Below are 25,248 nucleotides of genomic sequence, written 5' to 3'. Positions count from 1 at the left end.
AAGTATCAGTCTCTTCATTTCCATTAAGATATTGGACCTAACCAATATGAATTTAATTTAAATTTTCTTTCCCTTATAGTTTATTAATCTGAGGGAGAAGTATACTTTTGGAGTATAAATTTTAATTACTAATAATATTACAAAGATCGTAATTTAAAGAAGCATTGTTAATATAAGTTGACCTTTTGTTAACCCCTTGAAATCATGTTTTTGAAATGCTGAGGATAGTCATTCTATTTTAAAAGTAGATTGTCCTGGGGTGCCTGGGTGGCTCAGTTGGCTAAGCATCAGACTCTTGATTTTGGCTAAGGTCATGATCTCAGGTTGTGAGATCAAGCCCCATGTCAGGCTCTGGGCTGGGTCTGGAGCCTGCTTAATATTCTCTTTCGCCTTCTCCCTCTGCCCACCCCCAATAAAAAAATAAAAAATAAAAGTAGATTGTCTCCATTATATATGTTTCCTTTTTAAATCTCATCCTAAAACAAGCCTTATTGCTGATGAGGAACGTAACAGTGGAGATATCATGGGTTTTGTCTTTACTGTTTATTCCTTTGAATTTATGGTTTGGGAGAAGGGGAAAGAATATCTTTGTCCCACAGAAGGAACTATTTTCCCAGGGTTTTCCAGAAATTAATAGTAATTGCCTAGAGAAGTAGATGGTGCCTTAATGTTTTGGATTTCATAGTGTTATATTGGAAAATTTGAATATGAGTATATGCATCTAAAAGATAATATCTGGAATAAAATTCTGTCTCTTTCCATTTAACGCTGAAAACTTTAACTACACGGAGAGGGGAAGTTTCTTTGAAAAAGAAAAGAAATAATAAGACCAAACTTAAATAATCTAGTAAATTGAAATGGAGTTGAGATTCTTTTTTAAAGATTTTATTTATTAATTTATTTAGACAGAGCACAAGTGGGGTAAGGGGCAGAAGGAGAGAAACAATCCCAAGGCTCCGTGCTGAGCATGGAGCCAGACACAGGGCTCCATCTCACAACCCTGAGATCGGATTTTGATATTATATTGAATAGAAGAAGGGATACCCAAACTAGTGAATTAGAATATGCAAGAAGATCTCAAAGTCTTCCAGAGATACTCTTGCCCTTTGAAATCTGTTCTGCTTACAACCCTTCTGATGATTTCCCCTAGCTTTTAGGAGATAGCCTGAAGACCTGTACCAATATTCTATCACAGCACATAAATAATTTTCCAGAACTGTCTTCCTGTATGCCATCCTTTTATGTTTGCCTTCACAGTAGCCAGATATCAAGCATTTAAAAAATATTCATTCAGGAGCACTGGGTGTTATATGCAAACAATAAATTATGGAACATTACATCAAAAACTAATGATGTATGGTGATTAATATAACATAATAAAATAAAATTAAAAAAATAAAAAATATTCACTGAATGAATAAATAAGAGAGAGGGAAATGATACATTTATTTCCCACATCAAATTTTATTTACTAAATCATTTTGGTTCTTATTCCATAATGTCATTCACTCCTTTCTGCTTCAAAGCTAGTATTCTAGTTCATCCCCTCTTTCATACTTATTAATCTACGGTATGGTCCCCATTTGTTTTCTTGCTTTGAACAGCTTCTCCTTTCAATCCAATCTGTACATTGTTTGTAGCTTAATATTTCCAAAGCACAGTTATAATTGTATTACTTCCCTGATCAAAAACTGTCAATTATCCCCTATTGCAGTATTCTAACTGGGTACATGTTAGACACACAAAGACTTCCCAAGAGACACATGAAGATTTCCCAAGAAAGTTTCAGGCAGTTTTATGAGCATGAGTTTCCAGCTTCTCAGTTTTTTCAAATTGATCTGCCTGGTGTGGAGTTGGGATGCAAACTGTGGGTTTTCCTTTCCTGTGACTTTTTTTTTTCTTTTTTTACAGTTGTCCTTCTCTTGTCTGACAAAAGAGGTGCCTGTTTCACTTATTCTGAATCTTATGCACTGGTTCAGATTGTGAAATTTTTGAAGTGTCAAAAAAGGGGTAATTTGAAATATTGGTGATAATTGGATTCTATTAACATTCTCTTGTTGATCGCATGATATCTAATCCTTGCTTTGCATAAAATTAAGGTGATCTAATCAGATTGCCAGATGATAGCTAAAAATAATTTTTGATTATAGGTCATTGTGGTTTTTGACATTAACTCAAGAGTTCAAAGAATTGAGTGATATTTTATAATAGGACTCCTTTTACTCTCATATACATATTCACATGAGATCTATAAACATCTCTAAAAGAAAAAATAGAAATAGAGTTGATGCTGAATCTGATTCTGTATAAGTGATATTCATCCACTAATGCACAAAATAAATTTTTAAAAAAGGTCTCATCTATTTTATTAAGGGATATATTTCCAATAATATTTTTACCTTATATTTAATAATATTTATCAAAATTTATAAAATATTTGCTTTGATCAGTTGTGTACTGATAATCATGGTAATGATAACTTAATCTGGAACATTTTTGTAAAACACAGCCTTTTTTTTTTTAATTTAAATTCAGGGGTGCCTGGGTGGCCCAGTTGGTTAAGCACCTGCCTTTGGCTCTGGTCCTGATCCCAGGGTTCTGGGATCGAGCCCTGCATGGGGCTCCCTGCTCAGTGAGGAGTCTGCTTCTCCCTCTCCCTCTGCCTGCCTGCCTGCATGCCTGTCTGCCTACTTGTGATCTCTCTCTCTCTCTCAAATAAATAAATAAAATCTTTTAAAAAATTTAAATTCAATTAGCCAACATACAGTACATCGTTAGTTTCAGATGTAGTGTTCGATAATTTATCAGTTGTGTAACACCCAGTGCTCATCACATCACGTGCCCTCCTTAATGCCCATCACCCAGTTACCTCATCCCCTCACTTACCTCCCTTCCAGCAACCCTCAGTTTGTTTCCTATAGTTAAGAGTGTCTCATGGCTTTTCTCCCTCTCTGATGACTTCCCATAAAACACAGCCTTTTGATAACAGGTATAAACAAACTAATTTCATTTATATACTGAGTATATATACATTTTTTTTTCCAGAGAAGTATGAAAGCTTGATTTATAAAGACTTTTGAGAACATTAGGATAAAATTATGGGGAAGAATGGGAATAGAAGCAGAAGTTCAAGAAACAAAAGGAAACAGTTGAATTGTGTCTGTATATATTTTTCAAATGGTTGATTGTGAATTCTAATGGCTAGAGTAAAAGAATGATGTAACAAGTGTTTTAAAAATGTCAATATTTATGATATTACTGGAAATTATATCCTTGCCACTATTTAAACAAGTAAAAAAAATCATAATGGTAAAGAAAAAATTATGCAAGGAAGTATACATTTTTTTAAAAAAATTCTTTTGCGTGTACTTGGGCAAAGATATTTAAAGACCTTGGAATAGAACCCAAAATCTTTAGCATGGCAGTGACAGTCCCATCTGCCTTTTCAACTTTCAATTTTTTATTATTCTTCTTCACCAACCTTAAATATTTCTAAACTCTATTTTCTTGACTTTTTATTCCTGGAAAACGTTCTACAGTTTTCATCGTTTGCCCCATGGCCGCCATGTTGAATACTCTTCTCTTCCTATTTTTCATTCTAAAAGTTCCACCTGCCTCTCAAAATGCCTATCGAGAGCTTCTCCCTGCAGCTGTTCTTGGTTCTATCCTCTGATACTCTACAGCAGTTTTCCTTTTATCTACTATGGTATTTTTACACCTCATCTGATATTACGGCTATTTTTTTATATTTCATCTCCCCTGCTAGATTTCAAGCTCTTTAAGGGCAGACCATTCTTCTTTGGATCCTTGATGTTTCCTTACACATAATGATTGTTCATGAGATATTTGTTGCCTGGAATAATGTGTTTCATCAGTAAGAAGTTGTACTTTTTTTTTTTTTTAAGTGTCTATTCAGCCCAGTTTTGGCTATTGTTACTATAATATATACAGTCCTTTAAATTCTAATAAAAAGTACAAACTGATATTTGAAGTAGTGTCTACTTTGGCAATTAAAATATATTTTTATTCCTGGCACTGAATACAAAAGAAGTTTCAGAGATTCAATTCTGCAGTGGGTATCAGGATACAGAAATTGGAAATCAGTATATAATCCTGCTGTAACTGACAAGGTGTTAGTTAAGAATAATACATTAATAAGTAGCCAGTTGCATTGTAGTTTCAATTGATTAAGCAAAAACATCATCCATTGTTTTTCTCATGGAACCTTGTTAGCCAAATGGAATTACCTACCCACGTCAAATTACCATAGGTGAATTTCTCTGTAGTATGTCTCACTCCTTTTCACACCTATAGCTTCTTTTTAAGAGGCTTTCTTAAAAGTGGCATCTGTGTCAACTTCTTCTGGTTTGTTTTTTTCTCTTTATCTTGCCCCTCTGCTTCTCTCATGTGTCTTTCTACAAAGACCTTGTGCAGATGATTTCTAAGCTGACCTTTATAATTGTGTTTATTGCTAATAGTGTACTGTGTTCCTGGGTCTGGATAACACATGTTAATTTTTAATTCCATTTTAATGCTTTACTATAAAGAAGGACTATAATGGCAAGATTGGAACTGTGACAAGATGAGAGAATGAATTTTTGGTGAGTTGGGTGTCATTTTTGAAGGACTTAACACCCACCTACCCAGAATCCCTCATAGTGACCCTACCCTCAATTTGCCAAGATTGTAGAAATACTTAGATTATTTTATAGATTACTTTATGTAAAAATTATAAACTAAGAAGTGGTTTGTATTAGACATCAATAATACAAGAATATGGGAAGTAATAACATGATTTTGTCTGTCATCATCTAAGGTGATGGCATGCTGGGCATTATCTAAAATGTGCTAAATTATAAGTTGATCTTCTGCAAAGATTTAATTTCTCCCATTCCTGTAAGCATGTGCCACTCCTCTCTTCCAAGATGGGATCTATTTGCCCTACCCTTGGATCTCTGCTGACCTCCTGACTGACTTCCTTTTACCTACAGAATGGGGCAAAAATGAAAGTGTGCCAGTTCTGGACTTGGACTTTAAGAATCCTGGCTTTCTCCACTGCTCTTTTGAAGCCCTGAGCCACTCAGTAAAGGAGTACCTCCAAGCCTGCTGTGGAGCACATGGAAAGAGTAAGGCATAGTCAGCCTCCAGCTCTTTCAGCATCTTAGCTGTGTGCCAGGCAGGTGGGGGAGGCCATCTTGGATTCTTGAGTCCTAGTAGAGCTCCAGTGTCCATCACATGTTGCAGAGAGGAGGCTGTCCCTGCTCAGCTACTAAAAGTTATGGCAGCTTGTTATGCAGCTGTAGATAACTGAAAACTGATGTGGAGATAGCTAGAGTACAGAAATGTTGGTGGAGAGATGGATTCTTTGGACAGATGGGGAAACCAAGACTCTCTTTTTAGGAGAGCGTTCTAAAACTGGGATGAATTATCTAAGCATTTGGCTAATCAGTGTCTCCTGTAAGAGGTACACTGAATTGAGTGAAAAATACTTTGAGTCAGTTACTCAACTCTAGGCAGCTCCATATCTTCTCTTTTGAGGCTCATATGGAGAACTGCATAGTTGTGTTTGGCTATCTCAAGAGTCTTCTCTTCTCAGCACTTCATGGCTATGTGCAGCATCCTATTTTCCTATTTCCTTTTTTTTTTTTTTTTGTCTTTGAGGTTAAGGGGTTGTGGAAGGAGGAAGAGGTTAATATCTAGCTGCATAGGGAATTTCAGCCATTGTCTATTTTTTGTAAACTTTGGATTCTGCTTCTAATGGCTTAGGTAAAATGGTTTGCTACAATGGAACAAGAAAATTTAATAATTTGAAATCATTTCAACACTATAGCAGGCCTTTAGGAGTTTCTGAAACCATATTATAAAGGCAACTATCTATATACAGGGTCACTCTTGAATATATATGAAATGTATCTCTCTTAAAATGGCCAAATCACAGACATTTTCTAACATAATTGAGGTTCTGCTAGTTTTTTGAAATATTATGGCCCTACATGCTTATTAAAATTTGTTCTCTTTTTATGTTAATTTGTTCATAAATTATCTGGAATTTATTGGTAATCTGTTTTGTCCTGTTTTGTCTCTGTATTAGGGTATTTGTAGTATAAAGATGAAAAAGTTGGGTTCTTCAAACTTGACTAGTTTCCATTCTATATTTGAAATTCCTGTATTCAATTTAGAACAAGTATTAGTGATTTTTAGTATTCCAAATTGTTTCATATATTGATATTAAAGTCTTGCTTTCTTAATTTCCTAAACAAAATAACTTTCTTCTAATTCTGTGAATCAAAACCTCATACCAAATAGCTTAACTACATTCTTTCCATCTATTACACACTTACTGCTAACAAAGATTCTTAATCTGGAAAGAATGGATTTGCACCAGTTAATACACCAGCTGTGACTTCTGTCTTATTGATGACGTATTACTCTGTAACAAGGTCCTACTTACTCACAAAAATATTTAGATATATTTAGTGATTGGAAGAGCCTAAATTACCTTAAGAGAATGACAACTATTTTATGCAAAGAGAAAGTAATATTTTATATAGAGAGGTCTGAAAGGGAAGAAATTCTAGAACTTGATGTATTGTAATGAATTTGGATCAGGGTAATGTTTAAACAACAAAACAAGATGTAAATGAAAATAAGATGCTGTGCAACTAAGTTGCCTCAGACATAAAAAAGCCTGTATTTCTATGTTGCACTTGCCCATATAGAGGCATAGCAACTTGTTTTGGAAGCAAGTTCTAATTGATTGGGAAAAGCAGCAACACAGGTGAGGAAAGACAGCGGTTCCTGGACAGTGAGGTCCCCGAGGGTGGGACCTGGGACATCATCATCATCATCATTCTTGTTTATAGAAAGCAACTATTACATGTTTTACCTTATTTGTTCCAATACTTAACAACAGTTTTGCAAGGCAGTTGTGATTCTCATTTTTACTGATGATGAAACTGAATTTCAGAGATGTAAAGTAACTTGTCAAAAGTGACATCTTAGGAATGGTAGATCTGGAATTCAGATTTCAAGGTCTTTGGCCTGACTTCTCAAATACCTTACAAAATTATGAAATAAACAATGGTGGCCATTCTCTTTAAAAATTTATTGAATGTAGAAGAAGTTTTGTGACAGGAAAGTTGGCAGGTTCTCATAGACTTTAGTTAGGGGAAGAAAGCATTCTAGAGAAATAGCAATAAGGGATAACTGTCAATAGTTTTCATATTGGAGGAAACTCAACCATTGGGACCATGATAGGAAGAATTCTAAGCCTCTCTCAGTGAAGTTTTCCTGACCTAGACTAGGTACATGTAAAGGATCATGGTAGTTTCAGGGAAGCTAGTAAAAAAGAGGTATTTCCTTTGCTAAAGGGACCCCGGTTTGGCTTATTCCATCTGAAAAATGGAATTCAAGAATAACAGCATTTGGACTAGAGATAATTTGCATGTTACAGTACATGAACTGGGTGGCTGCCTGATACACAGTGATTCTTCCTTGGTTTCAAATTCCTTGGGAATTTTCTCTTCGTCCTTGTATTTTAGACACCTGTTGTGAGTGGAACTAGCCATTTTTTTTATGGTTTTGCTTCCCTGTCAAACAGTACTTAGTTATTGTTCAAGGATAGACAACCAGCTCAAATTGGTTCAATCATATAGATAGACTGACCATATAATTTATTACTCACATGGGGTCATTTTCCCTGATTTTTAAAAAAATTTAAAACCTACAGAAGCATCAGAAAAACAATACAATGACCATAATATATTGAATTATCCAGATTCAACAATAGTTAATATTTTGTGATATTTTGCTCCATATCTCTCTTTCTCTATCATGATAGCCTTTTATCCTCCGTGAATTACTTGAAAATAAGGGGCAGACATTTTGACACTTTTCCCTTAAGTTCTTCAGCATGTATATCACAGAGCCAAGGACATTCTTCTACATAAGTACGGTATGGCCATCACACACAACTATTCCCAAAATGTTCTTTGTAGATATTTCCCTACTCCTAGGATCATGCATTTCATTGGGTTGTCATATTTTCTAATCTCATTTAATCTCTCTTAAAATTTTCTGAAGCATCCATGATGATAACAGTATAGAATGTCCCACAACCTAGATATTTTTTATTGTTTCCTTATAATTAGCTTCAGATTAAACATCTTGGCAAGAATATTACATGGAAAATGTTACAGAAATTATAATTGTACTATTAGTCATTATGCTGAGACAACAGGCATAAACTGGGAAACTTGGCTATGCTAATCATAGAACCCCATCTGCAGTCAAAGTGGCTAGTCCAGGAAGGGGTACATGACCTAAACTGGGCCAATCAGACTCCTTCCCTGAAATATTTTATGTTGATCTGAATAATGAAGGCTCTTTCAGACTAGTTGCTAAGCTCTTTGTTTGAAGTTAAGAAATATTGAAATGTAGACAGAAAAAAAAAAAAAACCCAGAATAAGCAGATCCTGATGACATGTACTCCAGTTCTCTCTAAAATTAGGTTTATCTCTGCTCTTTTAAAAAATTTATTGAACATTTATTATGTGCCAGGCTATTTTCCAAGTGCTTTATATGTATTAAATCATGTAATTGTCTCAACAGTCCCATGAGATAAGTTTTATTTCTGTCCCTATTTTGTAGTCCCCAAGGAAGGAAAAGCTTAATTCTCTTGCCAAAGATTGCACAGCTAAAAAAGGATGGAGCAAAAATAAGAATCCATAGTACATGATCTCAACCATGGTGATAAGACTCCATCCACTGTTCACTCTTGTGCTTAAACTAATTAGCTTGGATTTCTGTCACTTGCAATCCTAGAGTCCAGGCTAATACCCGTTATGACCTGCAGTTCTCTAGGAACTAAAGAATTAGATCAAATCTGAAAAGATGAGATGTGAATAGATAATGCCTCTTTCAGACACAGGTCTTTATTAACATCAGGGGTGTGCTCTTGATTAAGAATTTTCCAACAACTTGTTTTTAGGGACCTTCAGGATGTTACTGTAACGGGTGTATTAATAATGAAAGAATTTTGGCAATGACAAGGTTGGAGCTTTGATAATTAGTGTTTAGTAAAACCAATGAAAATGTTTAGGACATCAATTAAGAGGAAATAATCCTCCACACTGAATTATCCCTCTCAGAGCAAATTGTTTTAAGAGGCTCTCTTCTTAATGTGTTGGATGACTGTGTAGTCAGTTTTAAAATACAAAACAGAAGTTAGTATGAAGTGGTCTTCTTGATGACAATGACAGATGACAGAGTATTGTGAAATTTTAATATGTAGCCTGATTGGTTGTAAATTGCTTCCACATTTGCTGAGGTAATTTGCAAATAAGAGATGAGTCAGATATTCCATTGGTATCATAGAAAATTAGAACGGAAAAATGCAAAAGTGAACAGAGATGTGGTTTAACTTTGACTTACATGGTTAACTCTTAAATAACAAATAGAATTGGTGCATTTCTTATGACTCTTGATGTAAGTTTTAGGATATTTATGTTTTTTAAGATTAAACATAAAACTAGGATATTTTACACAAGTGTAAGTTATCATGACCATTTTTATACTGACCATCAGTTGTCCCTGTATATTGAGGGCCATTATGTGTCAGCCACTGTTCTATTAGTAACACATGAGTTTGGAATCAGCGTTGGAATAAGAAGGTTAAAGAGCAATGACAAGTATGGGCTAAAGGAAAACATGTTTCTATTAAGTCAGATTTCTTAAATCTTTGCGAAGGAGCTGTTTGTCACTTTTATTTTACAGAAGGAAAAGTTGGGTTGTCAAGTTACTTGTTTAAGGTCAATTAGTTGGTATATAGTGGTTCTGAGACTATCAGGTCTTTCTCACCGCAAAAAACAAGTTCTTCTTATTACCACCTGCTGGTGTTTATGAAAGAATGAATTATGTTGAATGAGTAAAAAAAATTAATCATGAGTATGTACGCTGGGATTTGAGGTGAGCCTTGATCTACAATATTTGCCCAATGTGATAAATATGCTATTTGTTTTAACATACGTAAATATGTATGTTTAAGGGTTAAACGTGATCTTCCAATTATTTAGGTTTGATGGAATTTATTTATGTGTAAAGAGAACCAACATTAATACTGATGTACATATATAAAGGTCAACTATATTTAACAAATATAAATTAGACTTTGGTATATTTGTAACACTATCACTGTAGAATGTTAGAGCTTAGAATAATTTTGCACACATTTTTTTTCAGCTTCTCTAATTTCCAGGGGCATAGAAGAATGAAGTATTATGGCGCCAGGTTATATTTTCAATTTGTAGTGACTTTTTTCCCTGATTGTAGGCTGAAATATTTTAGTCAGCCTGCATTTTTTTTTTTAAGCACTCAATTTACTAGGTCTTCGCTAATTTTCAAGAGGAGATTGAGTTGTTTTATATACTCCTATCACAGACACATTTCCTTCTTATCTGTTTTTCCCTTGATAGAAACACTGTGTCCTTCTCTTTTAATTCCATGAGAAATATACATTTATTAACCTCCCACAGTCTCCCTATTACGTATACATGCAAACATGGATTTCATCTTAAATTAATCCTTCAAATGCTGCTATCAGTGAAGACATTTTAAACTGTCATAATAAGATCTTGTGGGTGACAGCAGACTTGGAACAAGACTAGAGTATGGTTCAACCATTGTTAAAAGTTCATGTTCCTATCATTACATTCCTGTTTCTAATTCCTGTAACCAGTCAGCTATGATAGATGAAAATATGAGCTATTTCTTTGCGTTGGCAAAATCTCAATTCAAGAAGACATAGTTTCCTTAGTTATTTTTAAAGTATACTGTTTATAGTGCTTGATATAGTTAGATGCAAAAAAAATCCACTCAAACTTTTTTTTTAACTAAAATAAAGTCTTGAGATGTTTAGTTACATAACCCTAATGAAATATTTTCTTCTGTCTGCATGAATAGAGGTTATTCTGATGGGATCCAGAACTAAATGTGACGTAAATCTCAAATATATTAAACATTCTGCAAAATTGTACGCATTTTAAAAATGTGTTTATAAATGCTATGGATTCTCTTCCTAGAAAGTTTTGTTATATATATAGTTTTTTGTAACTTTGATGCTCATTCAAGGATCTAACTGGACATCCATGATCAACTAATCATTGATGCAATTGCTATGTAATTGTTGAGTAGTATAATTTTAAGTCACTAAGGTTAGACACCAATTTGGGATTTTGGCTCCACCCTGACTGGAGTGGGGGAAAACCCGTGTTTTATACCTGTATCAAAACACTGTGCTCCTTCTGTGCTGCTCATTGGCACTAAACACAAGACAGATTCTCAGTATTATGCCTCATCATAGTTGCCTTTATTGACAAATATCTTATTAATGGCAATAAATAAAATATTACATTTCATAACCCCCTGATCTCCATAGTCACTTGGTATACCCAAGGGCATTTCTGTTTTTGCTTGGATTTTCAGGGAGGGTTCCTTTTGCTCCATCAGACTCCCTCTCTCCAACCCTGATCTCTTTCCCTGCTAACAAAATTAGAATATTACCATCTATATTTACAGCTTTTCTGTTCTTTTATTACCTTAATGAGAAAAGCTGTTGATATGTCGGTAGATAGAAGAAATTAGAATTTGCATCTGCCTACAAGTCGTTAAAGGACTATATTATTTTTCTATTTCCTTAGGGTAGAAAAAAGTGTTTTGGGGTAATTAAAATACGGCATATGAAACTGGGCAACAACAACAAGATTAACAACAGCAAAAGCTTCAGAAAGTAAAGAATTTACTCACAGTTCCTCTAGAAAGTACCTAAATTCACCCATATGTTCATAGTATTAAGAAATAACAGGAAACAGGGGCACCTGGGTGGCTCAGTCGTTAAGCGTCTGCCTTCGGCTCAGGTCAGGGTCCCACTTCGGACTCCCTGCTCGACGGGAAGCCTGCTTCTCCCTCTCCCACTCCCCCTGCTTATGTCCTCTCTCTCGTGTGTGTCTCTCTCTGTCAAATAAATAAATAAAATCTTTAAGAAAAAAATAACAGGAAACAGGGATACCTGGGTGGCTCAGTTGGTTAAATGTCTGCCTTCAGCTCAGGTCATGATCCTGGAGTCCTTGGATCTGGGAGCCTGCTTCTCTCTCTACCTGCTCCTCCCCCTGCTTGTGCTCTCTCTCCTTTCTCTGTCTCTCTCTGACAAATAAATAAATAAAATCTTAAAAAAAAAGAAATAACAGGAAACAATAACTAATATATTTGTAAAGATCACCTACTGAGTTCAAGAAGACTTCAGATATTTTTATTCCCACAAAGTCCCAAATTATTAAAATACCTTGAAATCAGTCTTCTGTATAATGTTGACTACCTAAAGGAAAGAAAAATCACATAGCCATGGGCTGTGAACTCCCTTCGTCTTTACAAATGATGTATTGGAGGTTGGAAATGTGGAAAAGAGCGGGTACAGTTAAAAATCTCGGAGTGGTTGTGTATGGTAGATTATTGGCAAACAAAGCTCAGGACCAATTCTGTGCATACAAATTAATGGTACAGGAAATCCTTGCAGACCTACAACTGAAATTCCAGATGGAATATTTCAATTTAAACTCTACTGAATTTGGGTACTCCCACAACAGAATCTTCAGTCTTGCTTCTGTTGCAAAGAATTATTAAAGGCATTTGCAGTTAGAGTTGAAATGATTATGACAAACCTGTCTCATAACTACGTGGTGAATGTCTAGACTTAGCTCTAATTGGTCTTACTTTAATGCATTTATTGTTTAATTGCTTGTGGTAATGATTTATTCTTTCATAGAACTGAGATTAATGGCAACTGGCAACTCTATTGGCATGGCTATCAGAGAAATGGCCAAAAGTCTCAAAATAGAATTGAGGAGACAGATTCTAGGCACAGAGGAATGTCAGACTAATATAGCTTCATGAAAACTGTGCTAAAAAAATGCTACTACTTCAATAATTTTGTATTGTGTCCATTAATACCATTTTTAATTCTTATTTTTTAACGTATGGGGTGCAGACTATACTATGACACTGAATATAATTGCCTTTTATAGGGTGTAGGACTTATATTTAAGAAATGAATGAAAATCTAGACTTTAAAGCTATTAATTTGAACCTGTAAACTCTCTTATATCCTCTGTATAATAATACTTTTTGGTAGGAGTTTGCAAACCTATGCAAAAGAATAATGTATTTTGAGTAGTCAGTCATGTTGGATTGCTCTAAGCCTTTTGTATATATTTGCAATCTATCTACTATGTGTACAAATCGTGTGATTGTCATTTACATATTTTCATCTGTTGAAAGATAGTCAAAAACCCTCATATCTCCTTTGTATATCCATGTTGTTGTGTGTTCTACATCAGGTCAGGTTTTTGTCTTAACTACTTTTGGAGGGTAGGATTGGGGAAGACTGTTATTCTGCATATTGTGCATTTTTTAATCTATAAATTTATTGCTACAGTATAAGTAAACATGATGAAAGGTGTCATATTTTCCAGAAAATTGAAGTTCAGTAATACAGGGGAATGCATTTAGGTGGGAAAAATATAATTTATAAAATACAAAAGTTATATGAAAGCTATTTGGTACAATGGAATGAAAATTCAAGGTTTCAGGGAACAAGAACCTAGACATTACAAAAAAAAATACAGTTAGCCCTTGAACAATGTCGGGGTTGGGGACACCAGTGCTTCATGCAGTAGAAAATCCACATATAACTTTTACTCCCCAGAAATTATTAACTATTAATAGCCTGCTATTGACCAGAAGCCTTATTGATAACATAAGCAGTTGATTAACACATATTTTATATATGGCATATGTATTGCATACTGTATTATTGCAATAAAATAAGCTAGAGAAAATGTTATTAAAAATCATAAGAAAGAGAAAGTATATTTACAATACTGTATTTATATAAGAAAAAAAATCTGCCTACAATTGGATCCGTGCAGTTCAAACCTGTGTTGTACAAGGGTCTGCTGTAGTAGTCTTGTTTTGCTGTTGTTTTGTTTTGCTTTGCTTTTTTTATTGTAAAATATAGTATGTATATAAAAAATTTGTAAAACAAATATTTGTCCTGTGAACAAACAGTTCTGTTGTGAACATTGTATAGCTACCACTGAGGTCAAGAAATAGAAGCTGGCCAGTCCTCTAGAATCTCAGCCCCCTTTGTCCCTCTCTAGTCACAGTCCCACCTCTTTGACCTGGAAGTATCTATTTTGTGGTCTTTTGTCCTAGAACTGTAAAGAAAAGAAAGGAGATGTTAATACCTACATATGCATCTCTAAAAACTACATTTTAGTTTAGCTATTTTTAAAAAAACTGTTTGAATGGAATTAGGTATTCCTTTTCCCCTAACTTTTGTATCTCAATATTATATTTGTGAAACATATCCACATTGTTGTATTTGCTATAGCTGTATATAGTTCATCCATGTACATTGCTGTATGGTATTTCATTATGTGGCTCTATTACAATTTATATATATGCTAGTGTTGGGGTACATTTGGTGTATTTCCAGTTATGACTAGTATTGTTTTGTTTTCTATTGCACACATATACCAGTTTCTCTAGATGTGTAATTGTTGAGTCAAAGGAAATATAAATCATCAGTTTTACCAGATAATGTCAAATCATTTGCCAGTAGTACATGAGTTTTCGTTGCCACATTCTTACCAATACTTAGTATAATTAAACTTTAAAAATTTTTGTTAGTCTGATGGATATAAAATGGTTATGGAAATTTGCATGACCCTGATTACTAATGATATTGAGATTCAGCTTTTATGTTTATTTAGCATTTAGACTATTTTTTTTGCCACTTTGCCTAATTAAAACTTTTGCCCATTTTTCAATTATATTATTTTTTATTTTATTCTGTTTTTTTGTCCATGTAAATTCTTTGCAATGAATGTTACTGTGTTTTTTTAAACCTATAAGAATTTTTTTCATATTGCAGATACCAGTTTCTTTTTGTGTTTATACATAGTAGATATCATCCTCTATGATTTGTAGTTTCATTTTCTTTTAATTTTTTTAAGATTTTATTTTTTTTGACAAATATTATTTATTTGTCAGAGAGAGAGCACAAGCAGAGGGAGTGGCAGGCAGAGGGAGAAGCAGGCTCCTAGCTGAGCAGGGATCCTGATGCAGGACTTGATCCCAGGACTTAGAAATCCTTCTCTACTCTAAAGTCATGTGGATATGTTTCTGTATTTTCTCAAGATTTATAGTTTTAATATTTTCATTTTAGTCTGATTGATTTAGTATTTTGTGAATAGGAGTCTGATTTTATCTTATCTCACAGGAATATGCAATTTTCTTAAAAATCTGCTCTGTTTATACCAACAGTGCTACTTCTGTCAAATAGAAGTTCTCATACCAGTGTGGACTGGTTCCTAGGTCCCTGTCATTGGACTAGTACCCTGCTTTTCTATTTACTTGAGCTTCAAAATAAGTCTTGATATCTGTGAGAGCAAGTCCTCCTACCTTGTTCTTATGTTTTGACTATTCTGACTTCTTGAAATTTTGTATATATTTTAGAGTCAGCTTGTCAAACTCCACAATAATGAGATTTTTTTTGCAATTGTATTGAATCTATAGAGCAGGGGAAAATTGACATCTCTAAAATATAGAGATTACAATTCATGAACATGTTTTCTGTATTTGGTTATTTGGCCCTTCTTAATGTTTCTCAATTAATTTCATAAATTTCTCTGTATAAGTCTTATATATACTTTTATAAATATATTTTTGGGTAACTTACATTTTTGATACTATTGTAAATAATATCACCTTAGATTTTATTTCTTGTAAGGATACATTTTTATATTGATTTTTGAATACAGGAACTATGCTAAATTCTTCTCATTAGAGCTATCTGTAAGTTCTTTGGGATTTTGTATATTCACAATTATTTTTTCTGCAAATAATCACAGTTCTATTTCTTCCTTTCCAATTCTTGTACCTTTTATTTATTTTTCTTACCTAATTGCATTGACCAGAACCTCAAATGCAATGTGATTCACAGTTGTAACCGTGGGGAATTTTGTATTGTTTCTGTCTCAAAGGAAGTGGTTTCACCATTAATTGTGATAAATACCAGGATGTTTTAAAGAGAACCTCTAACTCAGGAGTTGGCAGTCTACTGTCCATGACCCAATCTGGCCTGCCAACTGTTTTTGTAAATAAAGTTTTATTGGAACACAACCGTGTCCATTAATGTAAATCTTGTCTATAACTGCTTTCATGCCACAATGAGAAAGCTGAGTAGTGAAACAGATCTATGCAGCTTGCAAAGCTGAGAATACTTATCTGGCTCTTTAACAGAAAAAGTTTGTCAAATTCTCCTTTCCCGGATTAAGATGTTCTCTTTTATTCTTTTTTTGCTAAATTTTTTTTACCATGAACAAATATTGGATATTATTAAATGCTTTTACTGCATTTTTTGCATTGAGATAATGTTGTGAATTAAATTAGTTGCCTTTTTTTATGTTAAATTGAACATATTCTTGGAATAAATTCTCCTTTGTTAAAATGTACTATCCTTTCTTTATGTTTGGGGATTTAGTTGGCCACTGTTTTGTTGAGGTTTTTTTGCATTATTGTTTATAGTTAGGTTGACCTGTAATTTTCCTTTTCTGTACTGTTCCTTTGGGTTTTGGTATCAAAGTATGCTGACCTCTTAGAATAAGCATGAGTTGTTATATTTAGATAACTGGCCAATGGAACCATTTGCTCCTGGAGTTTAGTTGTGGGAAGATTTTTCATTATTGATTCAGTCTCTTTCATGGCTGTTAAGATTATTCATATTTCCTCTTTCTCCTTGAGTCATAGTTATATTTTTCTGGGAATTTACCCATTTGTCCCAAATTTGTATTTATTGTCATAAGCTGTTCATAAGATCTTCTTAATCTCTTTAATGTCTGCAAGATGTTCCTTTTGTCATTTCTAATATGGGTGTGTCTTCTCTCCTTGTTCACTAGTGGTTTATCAGTTTTATTTGTCTTTTCAAAGAGCCAACTTTTCAAGAGCCAATTGCCTCCATTGTGTTTATACTCTAGTTCATGAATTATTCTACAGATACTTAGACTTTCTTTTACTTTTTTTGGACTTTAATTTGATGTTCTTTATTGAAATTAATGTTTAATTTTTTCTAGTTTTTCTCTTTTTTTAATATATGCCATTAAGGACTATAATTTCTTTAAAATAAACAGATGTTCTTAATTTTGGTATCTTCTATTTTAAATTTTTTTCATTTATACTCTTTTCAGATTTGATATACTGATTTCAGAAATGGTTCTGACCCTTGGAGATTTTCTGATATTTAAAAGATACTAATTTATAGATTAATTGCATTGAGTTCATAATACATTCTCATATAATTTTGTTAGAAATTTTCTTAGAAATTTGTTGATAGTTGGTTTATGAGTGATTATTTGGTCAATAAATGTTTGAGGTGAATTTATAAAGAATGTATATATTCTGCAATAGATAGATGCAGGGTTACATATGTCCATTAGGTCAAGTTTGTATATCTCCTTGTTCTACTGTTGTGTATCATTAAAATTTTTTTGTCTGCCTGTTCTGTCAGTTATTGAGAAAAGCATGTTAAATTTTTCTACCACAATTGTAGATTTATCTATATTTCTTTGTTCCATTAATTTTTGCTTTAAATATTTGATGCCATATTTTTAAAGGAAAATTAGAGGAGAAAAGAAATGAGGTTTTGTAGTGGAATCCACTGGAGAACCTTAAAACTGAAGTTGATGATTTAAGATGATAATCATAACCCTTTATAATTGTTCAAAATGCTTTCACATATACTCTCTGCTTTCATAATGATCAGATCTGTGAGTTAAGATAGGCATTATTAACCAAACCTGATGATCCTAAGGCAAGAATATCACCCCAAATCACAAACTACTTTGGGGTTTGGTCTAAGAAAATGAATTTTTTTAAAATATTTTATTTATTTATTTGACAGAGAGAGACACAGTGAGAGAAGGAACACAACAGGAGGAGTGGGAGAGGGAGAAGCAGGCTTCCCAAGGAGCAGGGAGCCTGATGCGGGGCTCGATCCCAGGACCCTGGGATCACGACCTGAGCTGAAGGCAGACGCTTAACGACTGAGCCACCCAGGCGCCCCAGAAAATGAATTTCTTGAATAATTTACCAAGCCTGTTCTATTCTTCTCCCTCTCCTCCTCCTTTTTTTTTAAAAAAGATTTTATTTATTTGTCAGAGAGAGAGAGTACACAAGCAGGGGGAGTGGCAGGCAGAGGGAGAAGCAGGCTCCCTGCTGAGCAAGGAGCCCAAAAAGGGACTCCATCCCCATACTCTGGGATCATGACCTGAGCCGAGGGCAGGTGCTTAACCGACGGAGCCACCCAGGCATCCCCACTCTATTCCTCTTCTTTTAGCACATTTTGATCCAGGTGTTCTGGTTCTCTTGCTGTGTCTTTAACTCACCAAAGACATTTCACTCTCAGGTCTTTGTATTTAGTGTCGCTACCTGGGCAGGTAGACCTCTTTTCATATGTTAGTTCTTCAGAGAAAACTTCCCTGATCATTCTGATCAGTCTCTATTCTTTTAGCCTGTTTTATTCTTCAGAACATTAACGGCACCTGACATCGCATTATCTATTGGAGTATTTAATTATCGTCTTCCTCCCTTATAGTATGTAAGCTTCAAGATTCCAGGGTCTATACTGAATTCACTGCCACATTTCCAGTGTAATGGCTGACACATAGTAAGTGCTGAATAATTTTTGGTTGAATAAATGAATGAGTGAACTAATCTTATCTTGAAATAAGTATGTTGACCATTCAAAAACAGTTTGGTCAAGAAATAATTATTGAGACTTTCTAGGTTCAAGGAATTCTCTTCAGCTTGGTATAGAGGCACAAGCAAGAGTAAAACAAGATTGCTGACTTCAGTTCTTAAGCCAGTTGAGGATATAAGATATATACAAATGATAGAATCTGAAAGTGACATATAAAGAATGGTAATGCAAGAGGTATTACAGGACCATGAAAAATTAATAGCCAAATACATTATTGAAACAATAAGTGCTGTGAATTCAACAAAAGGAAGCATTACTAGATTCTTAGTATTACGGAAAACAACATAAATTTTAAAAAGTATAATCTGGGCACCTTATTGGCTGTCCAAGGATGGCCTTTTTTTTTTGTTAAAGGAAGCAGAAAAAGAGAAAGGAAGTGTATAGTTTTCAAGGAGAGAGATTAGCAAGCCCTAATTTGTCCTTCTACCAGACTGTGAGTATTTCTAGGGTAAGGACTGTCTTGTACTCATATCTTTTTTTTTTTAAAGATTTTATTTATTCATCTGAGACACAGAGATAGAGAGAGAGAGAGAGCATGAGCAGGGAGAGAGGCAGAGGGAGAGGGAGAAGCAGGCTCCTTCCTGAATCAGGAGCCCAATGTGGGACTCGATCCCAGGACTCTGGGATCATGACCTGAGCCAAAGGCAGATGCTTAACCATCTGAGCCACCCAGGCATCCCTCATACTCATATCTTATCCCCAAGCACACATATGAGGCACTCTGTTAACTTTTAGTGCCTGAATTTGAGAAATAGATTCAGAATAAATGAAAAACAGGTAATAAGAGTTGGTAATGGACCTGAATAAAAGGACGGAAATAAGTTAGAAAGTATACTTGACCCTTGAACAACACAGGTTTGGACTGAATGGGTCCATTTATACATGGATTTTTTTTTTTTTTGCTAAATACAATATGGCACTATAAATGTATTTTCTCTTCCTTATAATTTTTTTAATAATTTTTTCTAGCTAACTTTATTATAAGAATATAATATATATGCATATAACACACCAAATACATATTAATTGACTGATGTTATCAGTACGGCTTCCAGTCAGCAATAGGGTATTAGTGTTTAAGTTTTTGAAGAGCTGAAATTTATAGACAAAATTTCAAACAAATGTTGGTGAGGATATAGAGAAGGGGCCACTTTGTGGGAATGTAAATTGGTACAGCCACTAATGAAAACAGTAAGGAGTTTCCTCAAAAAATTAAAACTAGAACTATCATATCCAAAAATATCACTTCTGTGTATATATCTGAAGAAGACGAAATCACTGTCTCAGAGAGATATTTGTACTCCCATGTTCATTGCAATACTATCACAACAGTCAAGATATGGATGGAATCAACCTAAGTGTCCATGTGTGAATGGATGAATGGATAAAGTATATATGGTGTATATACAATGAAATACTATTTGCCATGAGAAAGAAAGAAATCCTGCTGTCTGCTCCAGTTTGGACAGAACTTGAGGGCATAGTTATGTTAAGTGAAATAAGTCAAACAGAGAAAGACAAATACTGTATATCACTTGGATGTGTAATCAAAAAAGCCACTCGCAGGAATAGAATAGAATTTTGGTTGCCAGGGACTACGGGTTGGAGGAAATGGTACATGTTGCTCAAATGGTACAAACTTTCAGTTCTAAGATGAGTAAATTCAGGGCACCTAGTTGGTTCAGTAGGTTAAGCGTCTGACTTCGTCTCAGGTCATGATCTCAGGGTCCTGGGATCAGGCCCCTTGTGGGGTCCCGTGCTCAGTGGGGAGTCTGCTTCTCCCTCTTTCTCTGCCCCTCCCCCCACTTGTGCTCACCCCCCCCAAATACATAAATAAAAACGTTTTTTACAAAAAAATTTTTTTTCTCCTGTGTGGGGTCAGCATTCCTAAACTTTGTGTTGTTCAAGGGTCGACTATTATCTGTAGATCTCTGTGCACATATTCTGTCTGTCCATCTGTCTGCCTATCTGATTAGTGACTGGCAATAATAATAATAATAATAATAATAATAATCAGGATATAGGCATGTTGCAGCCATAGTACTTTGTAAAATGTATAGGTAAATTTAAGAGTAAGCTGGTAGGTTTATGTACCTTTATATCCTAAACTATCATTTTGCTTTTCTGCTCCCATCTTCTCTCCGGTTGAGAGACAGAGACCCTGGATTAGAGAACATGTTTAAGAGATCATTTTGGACCCCTGACAAACCAAGAATGGCATTCTTTTTCTTAGAATTTAGTCTTCCTCTATTGCTTAACCTGTACATGTCAATTTCTTAGTTTTTCTGCACATTATAGTTAGGAGAACTTCTGTACTTGGCATCCAAAGTCATATCTTGTAGGAAAAAGATCACCTAGTGAAAAAATATTTTGTATTAGATTTTCAGTGGCATGGTGGGTACAAAGATTTATTTTGTTCCTTATTATTTCTTAGTTTTCATCTCTTTTGACTAGATGATTGGTAGTTCCCAGAAAAAGAATGATTCTTACATATTTTACACCTTAAAATAAAATTCTACCCACCAATTTTCCATTCTTAAGTAAATCTGTAATAAGAATTCCATCATCAGTTTCAGCAAACTCTACAGCTTGAAATATTTTAGTTGGTTGAACTCTAAATTACATATTGGCTTTAAGATAAAGTTTTCTTTAAAAACTGTAAGCAACTAAAATACTGTACTTATTCTTCCTCTAAATTGACCATAAAATCCTCTGTTGTTGTTGTTGTTGTTGTTGTTTTTCCCTGACCTAAGAACGTACCTGGCACTTTAAGGACTGCTGGTTCATTAGGGAAGAAACAGATGCCTACTGAATCCCAATAATCTCCTTTCCTCTTTATGCTATTGATAAATGTACCTTTTCTGTTAAAGTTTTTCATGGTTTTTATTTCCATTTATACACCCTATGCCTTGCAGTTTTATGTCTTAGTCTTAGACCTCTCTCTTGCAATTTAAACTACTTTTCCAAATTCTTGCTCACTATATCCATTTAGATACTCCACAGATGCTTCAAAATCTCCAACTGAATGATCTGCTGCTTGACAGACTTACTAGTTTCTTATGCACCATTTTTCTGTCTCATTTAGTGCCATAGTCAAACCCCCAAGGCACAACTGGAAATAGGGGATTTTCTTAGCTTTTCCTACTTATAAAATGTTGCTAACTTTTTCCTTAGGTATTTCTTTAAATACTTTTCCCCCTAAATATTTCTTGAATTTCTTCCCCTTGTCCTTCCAGCTTTATTGCTTACTAGCTTTATTATTGTATTGTTCTATTATTTTTTGGCAAGTTACTTAACTATTTTCTACCTAGGTTCTTAATAAGTTGTTGAACAGATTCAGTGAAAGAGCAGATGAATAAAAGTATCTCATATCTATGCAGTAGAATTTCAGTAAATGGTTTTTGAATTATGAATAAATGAATGAAATAACTGAACTTTTATTTAAATTCTTAATATAATTGCTTGTAAGTTTTCAAGTTTGTTATTGTAGTAATTAGTTTTACTGCATAATCTTTTTATTTACATAAAGAGTCAAAATCTAACTTCACAATTAATTTCATACTGATTTTTCTTGGGTCTCTCCTTGGTGAATTTCTCTCAACTTCCAATGATTTTTTTTTTTTTTTTTTTTTTTTTATTTTTTTTTTTTTTTTTTTTTTTTCCAAAACCCTTCCCCCCCCCCCCCCCCCCGATTTCTGACTGGATGTGCTTTTCCAGCATAATTAGTTTCATTCTTGTTTTTTTTTTTAATGTGTGGAGAAAAGAACATCACACAGTATTCTGCAGTCATTTTTGTAAGTACAATGTTATTTCTTCTCAACTGTTAACTGTGTTCTAATATATACTAGATGTACCTTTCTTATTTGCTTCAACTGATTATCCACCTGAGTATGCATGTATGCAAATCCCCAGAAAATGACATTCTAATCAGTAAGTAACATCCAACGTTGGTCATCAGCCAAACTCTGAAAAAGCCAAAAGTTGGTATCCTTCATTTCCCTTTTTAGTGCCCTTCCTCTTTTTCTTTCACATTTCCCAACCTTATGATATAACTCAGGGAAGGACTTCCTCTCAGCTCTCTCCTAAAATATTTCTTTCTAAGGTGAGTGAAAGACATATAGCATTGACCTTGCCTAGAATATTTGCATTTTGCCTGGAAAATTCTAAGAGATAGAATGCTATATCGGGCCAAATGAATATTCCATTGGTAGAATTTAAGATGTGGGTACTAGGAAATAGCTTGGCAAATCCTGAACAATCTCAAATCATAATGAAAACATATTTATAGAGCTGGCCCACATTTTAATCCAATGTAAAGTCCTACAACTTGCAAACTTTAAGAGCATAGCCTGGTTCTATTATTTTGCTTCTTTCTGTAGTGTACCAGGGGCATAAGAAAGATGACCAGAGAATGAAGAAAAGGAAAAAAAAATACTGAGTGAAATTAAGAAAGAAAATTTAGGCCAAAAACTTGAAAATGTCCTTCATAACTAACGTCCCCCTCCTCCAATTTGTCACGATAAACTATATATGTATTCAACCCCCAAACATGTCTTGAATTGATTGACTTTCTCCCATGTCTTTGCTGTCTTCTTATTTTAGTCTGATTCATTATTATCCCTCCATGTACCACTGGAAGAATTTCCTAAATGGTCTCCCTCTTCTACCCATATCCCCCTGCAATCCATTCTCCACACCAGTAATCATAGTGATTTAAAATGCAAATAGGATCATGCAATGTCCTTGTTTTTCATCTTTCAAGGGTTCCTCATTGCTTCGGATAAAATACAGACCCTTAACATTGCCTTTGAGGCTCTGCAGGCTCCAGCTCCTGTCTCTACTGCCAGGCTCATCTTGCACCACCTCTTGTTGCTCACAGCCAGGAGGCACAGCTGGCCCGCATTTAGTCCTCAGCACAGTAGCACTGAGCTCTCTACTCAATCAGGACTCCATTCATGCTATTCTTCTGCCTGGGTCACTTTTTTTTTTTTTTTTAAAGATTTTATTTATTTATTTGAGAGAGAGAGAATGAGAGATAGCACGAGAGGGAAGAGGGTCAGAAGGAGAAGCAGACTTCCTGCTGAGCAGGGAGCCCGATGTGCGACTCGATCCCGGGACTCCAGGATCATGATCTGAGCCGAAGGCAGTCGCTTAACCAACTGAGCCACCCAGGCGCCCTGTACTACAGTTAAAAAGTGTGTTCTCCCCCCTCATTGTAAATTCAGAATATACAATGCAAACTGGCCTTTCAACTACATGTACTATCATTCTCACGTTATAAATGAAAATGTTCAAGTTAGGTATTGGGCCAAGTCCTCTAAGTGCTGGTGCTGTCTTTCACACTTTCTGAGGGGAGTTGGCAGAGGGTCTCAGGCCCTCATACCCTTACTCCTAGAATCTGTTAGGTGGATTTCTGATGTACAGGTAAGGAGGTAGGGGGTGCTAAAGCATTTACACCCAGACCAGAAGAGAAAAGCACTTGTTAGCATTTAATGAACGCCCTCAAATGTGGCTTCAAGCTACTAGAACGCAGGCACCCCCGACACCCTTAATCTTCTCTTCTGCTCTTCTACTGAAGAATTTGGCCTTCACGATGACAGGCTGTTTTGGGAGTTTTCCCTTCCCCAAAACTTTGTAGCAGCCCGATCGCTCCACATCAATGATAGGAGCAGCTCCAGTCTTGTTTTTGGCAGCATTTACCCGTGTCTGCTCACTGACCAAGGTCCACAGTTTATCAAGGTTGACAGTTGGGCAGAAGCTCTGGTTCCTCTTTAAGTGGTAATGTCTCATACCAACTTTTCCAAAGTATCCTGGGTGATATTTGTCGAAGTTGATCCTGTGGTGATGCATGCTACCAGCATTACCCCGGCCCCCTGGGTGCTTCCGGTGCTCGCCGATGCGGCCGTGGCCGTGGCTCACGTGGCCCCGAAGTTTCCGGGCCTTCCTCAGTCTGGATGGCATGTCGGCAGCTCAGACGGAAAAAAAACTGCCTGGGTCACTTTTTACTCAACTCGTTCTTCAGGTTTCAGTGAACTCAGGCCACTTCTTCAGAGAAACCTTCCTAGATATGCCAAATAAATGAGCCTCTCTTTGTTCCCTTTTCTCATCTATGATAGCACCCTGGGGATCATCATCTTTGCAGCAGTGATCTCACTGGTAATTATGCATATTTGTTTACTAATTACTTATATGTCACCCAACCTGACTGGATTAGACTGTCTTCTTTTGTACATTTAACTCTTGACTGAGGCTCTGTTGACCGATACTTTTATGTGTTCTACTCCATTTTAACACTTAAACTTACTTAATTGCCGGTTTTTCTGTTTATCCCACTAAAGTATAAACTACACTGCTAGGCTCTTTTGTTTGTTTGTTTA

At 35.0% G+C, this 25,248-nt stretch overlaps 1 protein-coding gene across 1 annotated transcript; it reads right to left on the bottom strand.

Moving 5' to 3' along the window:
* Nucleotides 1-23,984: 23,984 nt before the first annotated feature.
* Nucleotides 23,985-24,844, bottom strand: LOC112830078 (large ribosomal subunit protein uL15-like). Its single transcript, XM_073878022.1, has one exon. It carries the CDS (start codon nt 24,830-24,832, stop codon nt 24,386-24,388), a length of 447 nt encoding a protein of 148 aa, XP_073734123.1. The 5' UTR covers nt 24,833-24,844; the 3' UTR covers nt 23,985-24,385.
* Nucleotides 24,845-25,248: the final 404 nt, after the last annotated feature.

Source organism: Callorhinus ursinus, unplaced genomic scaffold (genome assembly GCF_003265705.2).
Source record: "Callorhinus ursinus isolate GAN/ISIS: 27379988/994484 unplaced genomic scaffold, GSC_fseal_2.0 scaffold27, whole genome shotgun sequence".
Lineage (NCBI taxonomy): Eukaryota > Metazoa > Chordata > Mammalia > Carnivora > Otariidae > Callorhinus > Callorhinus ursinus.
The sequence above is the reverse complement of the archived record's forward strand: the minus strand, read 5'-3'. Positions and strand labels throughout refer to the sequence as shown.